This window comes from Rhipicephalus sanguineus, chromosome 7 (genome assembly GCF_013339695.2).
Source record: "Rhipicephalus sanguineus isolate Rsan-2018 chromosome 7, BIME_Rsan_1.4, whole genome shotgun sequence".
In the NCBI taxonomy this organism is placed as follows: Eukaryota; Metazoa; Arthropoda; class Arachnida; order Ixodida; family Ixodidae; genus Rhipicephalus; species Rhipicephalus sanguineus.
The window spans coordinates 28,008,163-28,014,723 of NC_051182.1; the positions used below are offsets into that span (position 1 = coordinate 28,008,163).

At 45.5% G+C, this 6,561-nt stretch overlaps 1 protein-coding gene across 1 annotated transcript; it reads right to left on the reverse strand.

The window, feature by feature from the left end:
• Positions 1-5,092: 5,092 nt before the first annotated feature.
• LOC119398571 (uncharacterized) lies at positions 5,093-5,812 on the reverse strand. The gene has a single exon (XM_037665408.1). It carries the CDS (start codon positions 5,810-5,812, stop codon positions 5,093-5,095), a length of 720 nt encoding a protein of 239 aa, XP_037521336.1.
• Between the last annotated feature and the right edge of the window lie 749 nt (positions 5,813-6,561).

Sequence of the window (6,561 nt, forward strand, 5' to 3'; positions counted from 1 at the left end):
TGAAAGCATGGTCGTTTCATTTGTAAATACGTTTGTTTGGTTGGTTGACAGCGCAGTAAACACATCAAGGACTGATTACCTTTTTGTCATGCTACTCGCAGTACTTTTATAGAAAAGTCTATTTTTCTCCGGTTACGATTCCTTGCTTTGCAGCCTTTTAGTATGTTCAATGTAGTGGTGTAAATTGTACAGATGATCAAGAACGAAACGATGGCAAATAAAATTTATTGGTCTCCTTATTGGGCAGGGTTGTGCTTACAAAGACAAGCACTTGACACGAGCGAACAGACCAAAGTGCAAGTGTCAATATCTTCATTATGAGCATTCATGATTTGTACCCTGGTTGCTGCATTCCTTCTAGTTATCTTGCTCTCAAACAAGCCAGCTTCAAATATTCAGCTAATTTTCTGATTATGCGCTTTTTGGTTTTCAGGACAGAATCGCCTGCCTGTACAGACCCTGGTGGACATCACCCTCCGGAAGCACGTGATAAACAAGGCAGTGCCTGCAAAGGTGAAAAGATTACTTCCACCAAGTTTGCCAGTTGTTGACGACTCGTTCAATACCATTAAGCAAAGTATTGCCAAGGACGCCCCAAACCTCCTGTGGAACAGGTATTCTGGCACAAAGAGAGCACCTCTTCAGAACATCAGTGCCATCTCAGACATGGAGGATCTGCTCTCGGCGAAGTGCATATGTTTGCGAAAAAACTCAATGATCAAGTTCCCTTGTCAGATGCGAAAAGAGCTTCTATCTGTGAAAGAACCATTGGTCAAAATGAAAATGCAGAGTGGATGAAAGAACGGACTGCTCAACTGACAGCATCGAACTTTCAACGAATTCTGCATTGTGTGAAACCGGAAGGCCTAGTTAAAGGTATCTTGTATCCGAAAAACCAGGGAGCGCTAGACAAGGTGATCCAAGGCTGTATGGCTTGGTAAATGAGGACATAGCGGTAAACGCTTATAAAAGCGTCATGCTTTTGTATGACAAAGACATTCATATAGTGAAGACTGGGCTGCATGTCGATGTACAGTATTCATTTGTGGCAGCCTCGCCAGACCGTCTGGTTAGAGACGGTAATGAAATTGGACTTCTCGAAGTGAAGTGCCCAGCCTCAAAAGCTGGGCAAGCTGTGCATGGTGCAGCTATGGATAAGCCTTTTTTTGCGGAAGTTCGCAAAGGTCAAGTGTGTTTAAAACAAAACCACGCATACTTTTATCAAATGCAAGGTCAGCTTGGGTTCACGCAGAAGAAATGGTACGATTTTGTCATTTGGACAAACCACACTGACCTTCATCAGTCCATCTCTGTGGAAAGAATATATTTTGATGACTCAATGTGGAAGGCCATTGTTGAAGGCCTTTTATATTTCTACAGAATGGCAGTCATACTGGAGCTGCTGACGAAACGTATAAGGCGACTGGGTTTTTTATAAACAACTGGGCCAGGCTATGTATCCTTTAAGAAATATCACGACGGGTTCTATATAACTGAGGAAAAGGAACCTTTGAAAATTAAGCTGAGAAAACTAAAGTAAGAAAATAGTTGAATGAAGGTCTGATCCGATATGCCACACCTCCAATCTGCAACATTCTGCAAGCTTTTCCACCCACTCTGATCCCTACATGTACCACATCTTTCTAGCTCATGGACGTGAAGACTCTCTTTATGTATTGTGTGAAGCCAGCCCTGCAAGGTCCTCAAGTACTGTGCCCTAGTTCAAGGATCGTGCGAAGTCAGCCCGACATCAGCATCCTGCAAATGCAGTCTGTCTTGTAGCTCTCAAGCAAAAAGTGCACTGCCACCTACAGGAGTAACTCAGCAGCTATGCATTCCTTGCAAGACTGTAATACTAAACGGTCCTTTTCAGGACCACCCATATGTATGCTTCGGGCACAGGACCACGAAGAAGAACATACTGCAACCGAACCCTCATGGTATGTTTGTGTGGCTCCGAAGGAGTTCCCTATATATGGTTACGCTCTAAGACAAAATCGAGTATTTGGGGAGTATTTCTGCCACACAACAATAATCGTCATCTGGCTTGCTCGCGTTTCCTTTCTTGAAAACCCAGCTCTCGTCACTTTCCTGTCAAGAATGCTATGTCATGCTGATAACGCGCGCGCCGCTCGTGACCGGTAAGTGCCGCGACCGCGGTGATAACGCGAGGAAAGCACGCGAGGTGGATGACGATTGTTGTTGTGTGGCAGAAGCACTCCCAAAATACTCGATTTTGTCTTATAGTGTAGATACAACTTATGAAGACAGAAGAGGCCTCGCTCAAATTACTGAAGCGCGACCGCTGATTGCCCCCCTGGCAAAGGTCGTCCAGATTTGTAGACGCTGTGCGACATTGAACCACTTTCATGATTAACCCAGGTTCTTTGCCTATATGTACAAGTTGCACAGTTTTAACAGCAAAGCTGTGTAGGCTGCCATAATATGTCTGCCATATCGCAAATCATGAACGGGTATGTGCCACAGAAATTGCATAAGTCCCGCTACAACTACAGTTAGCTCAACACTAGGGAACGGAAAGGTAGGGAGTGGGTTGAATGAGTACATGATCAGTCAGTTCAAGATGATGTGCTTTAACCCTTTGCGGTCCGTTGTCGGGCAGCGCCCGACAACGCAACACGGCCGTAGCGGTCCGCTGTCGGGCCCCGCCCGACAAGGGTGTTCGTGGTTTAAATTTTGCTGTTTTCTCACCGCGAGTCGCGCGCATTTTTTGTATACATGAAGGGCCATCTCTTGAGGAATAAGTGAGCTTTGTTTGTTGAGGTTTTACTTTTTTGACACTAGGGTGCAGCACTATGATCAGCACGGGGCCTAGAGCGTACCCACTCGCGCGCGCGGTTCGCTGAGAAGCATGGCCACGTTTTCACCGCGTGCGTTTTACGGCGGTGCTTTTAGCGAAAGCGAGGATGACTTTAGTGAGGAAGAGAATTACGTGCCTCCACCAGACAGTGATGACAGTGATTCGACAGAAGTGAGTGACGAAGACGACGACGGCGGCGGTGGAAACCTGCAGTAATAACCCTGGCCTGCACACAGGGGAATGCTTTGAGCGGTATCATACGTTGCCCAAATATCACTAAAAGAGTTGCCTGCAGAATGCAGGAGCAAAAATAAATATCCTGTGCGTTTCTCTTCCACAGCTTGTGTTTTTATTCGCGGCGCCAGAAACTGGCGAAATAGTTTCGGACCGCTAGAGCCGGAAAGTGGGTAAAGGTTTTGGACCGCAAAGGGTTAATTCAAGAGGAAAGCATCTACCGACGACTATACAAGGCATTTGCACAGATTTGATCTATGCGAACTATGACAACTTGTATAACCGAGCTATGCAAGCCTCTCGCCGTATATCACACTGATCACAAAGCACTAATGATCCAGATGCCTATGAAACCGACATCGAACGCTCCTCCTGGTCCTAGTTACGACAACAGGGACTTATAATCTGTGATGAGTAACTGTAGTCTTGGCTATGAAGCTGCCGAGCCAATGGTTGATTTGCCAAAGCTACAGTCGCTTGGTAATATAACACAAGCCGAGACTTCAAAAGAGGACCAATGAGAAGAAATGCTAGTGACTGAAGATGAAACTATGGTCGAAGTCTTTCATGGCAGGAAGCAGAGATTGGAGGACATTTCTCTGATGATGACTACGATAAGTACGATGACTAAGCTTGCTCAGTAAAGATGACTTCTCGTTAATAATTGCTGTCTCTCTCATTCATACATGGGGTCACCCTCGGTCAGCTACTGCGCCTAAATATAACATCGTACCAATTGAATAAAATGTCGTATAGCACTTGGTTATAGTGTTGTAGCACTTGGTTGAACAAGGCTATAACGTTGCAGTACCTAGCTAAAGCCTAGCAACGACCTAGAAACAATCATCACCTAGCTAAGGTCTAGAAACAACTTAGTACGAACCATATTACAGTGAAACCTCGGTGATACGAATCTCACAGGACCACCAAAAATATTCGTATCATCCGAAATTCGTATCACCAGAAAGCATGGAAAATTAGCATGCGACAAAAGAAAGCTGGCGTAAATTTTCATTTATTGTTTTTTAGGGCCGCAACGACATCAGGAAGAACCCTGAATGATTGTCAGTTAAGCTTTTAGATGTCGGCAATCATACCAGCACTTGTAAATATACGGTCTGTACGCGCGCATTTAGTTAATTAACCAGGTGCGTTGTGACCCGTGACAGCAGTAGCCTCTTCCAAATTTTAGTATGCTTTTTTGCATGATACCGCAGTACTGCAGCGAAAGTAACGAAAGAAGCACTTTAACCGCTTTGACGCGATGGATCAAGGCAACAAAATTAGAGAAACACGGTCCTGCGTTCTGATTTTGTTATCACGTAGGTGTTGGGGATGTTTTTTGGGTGATTTACGACCGCACAAGTTCGACCTCAACGGTCGCACATGTTGACGTTGCGAGGCCCGACTCCTTCGCCAAGACCGTCCTCGCATTCTTTCGGTCCTCGTCCACCTTTAGAAAAGTGTTTTTATTACACCGTGATTGTGACGATTTGGCGGTTGGCATGCCCACGCTTGCGTTCCTGCGCTCGCACGTGCTTGGCGCGTCTTCCGCGACAGCGCGGACAGCACCTCTTCGTGTTTGGGCGGTAGCGTACGTTCGTATCAAACGTTGCTGGGTGAAAATCGGTTCGCAGCAACCGTACTCCATTAGATTGCAGGCCAATAGGCCTTGGCCGGGACCAACGAAAAATTCGTATCACCCCGAAATTCGTATCACCGAGGTTTCACTGTAGTCTTCAGAATCGTCCAATTTCATTGTTCCAAGGCTTGCGCAGCTTAGTGCAAGGTTTTTCCCATTATTTTTACAGTCTGGGCATTCGGCTGTACAGAGGAAGCCAAGCACATCAGCCATGCAACATGGTCTAGACATAAACTCATACATACAACATAAACAATACAAAGAAATAACAGTAACAGAGATAGTGTAACACAAAATAGAAGCATTCCACAATGCAATCGAGAAGGGCTCTGATGCTTAAGCATACTAAATCAAGCCACAGAAAACAGGCAACAAGCAAGCCAAAGAGCGAGCAGCTACTCGGAATCTGACATTTCATTTTGTAGGTTCTTTCGAATGAGAGCTCCCCTGAAGTTGCATAGGTATGCGCGTGTTTTGAAAACAGCGTCGGCTAAATCAATCATATTGATTGGAAATGGTCTGTCGAGGATATGGAACTCCTTAATTCTGCGAACGACTCTTTCAATATGCACCCGGGCACTTGCCACACTCCTTGTTTCCTCCACATCTTTTCGGCTCATCTGAGGCTCGCCAGCAATCCTGAATGGCGGCATGGGGCGAGACACACCTAAGGGCAGCAAGTCCTCAATCTTAAAGCCCTTGTCCACCATTACAGCATCCCCTGGCTCCAAGATATCAAGGACACCTGACTGCTGAACAATTGCCCTGTCACTAGTTCCTCCACCATACAATTTTGAAACGTAGGAAATGTAGCAGTCTGGTGTGGCACCTACAAGACACTTCATGGTGTTTGCATACTTGTAGGATGAGAAGGTCTGTCTTTGCGCATTAAGGCCTGAGGGCTTCTGAATTCGTACTTCCGTAGTGTCGAGGACAATGCGAGTGTTGGGGTGCTGCCTGAAATGATGTGGCATGTTTTGCTGCACTTGAGCGAGTGTCGGAAAAGCTGCCAGTGCATGACGTTCTTTCTCTAGTATGAGCACCCACCGAGAAAAAATTTTGCTGAAACTTGGCATAGAGATCTCGATGTTTCTGGCTATCTCAAATGATGCCATGCCAGTACGCAAGCGCACCAAGACCATGAAGAATTGTTCTTCGGCACTGGTGATCTGTTTATGATGATTCGGGAGCTGAGGGTTTCGCTCAAGAACAAAATTTAAAATGTGCTTGAAAATGTTTGAAGAGGGTAACCCTGTGTAATACAGCATCTCCTTTGTAGTTTTCTTATTTTCCAAACACAGAGTTCTTGCTTTTGATCTTCGTAACATTCTCTCCAGTGTTTTAAGCTACTGTTGGCACGTATAAGCTCTCGCTCTAGGCGCTCGGAACACTGCTTTTCAGCAGCTAGTTGTTGTTGAAGCTGCTCAATGCAGCTAGTATTATCTTTGAGAGATTCAAGCTGTTGTTTTAGTTGTGCTGACACTTCCCTTTCTGCATTAAGCTGCTATTGGAGTTGCACAAGACTAAGTGTGTCGTCACAAGTCTGGCATCTTTTGTCCAGAGGGCTGGTATCTTGCATGGCGTCATCCTGAGGAGCGTCCAGAGGTATACTTTCACTTGTGTCACAGCTGGTCACACCTTCGTCTTCTGTGTTGAGAACCATGGGCGCTGCTTGCGCCACATTTTTAGCAACCTTGTCGCTGGAAGTCGCAGCTTTTGCACCAACGAATATAGAATAGCCTACATTAAAAAAGTGACAGTACAAGATAGTTTGTATTCCATGAGTAAACAACATTTTTTACACAATTACCATGTAAACATAAGAGACACAAGCCCCTTGCCGCCTTTTGAGTCAGCAGTAAAC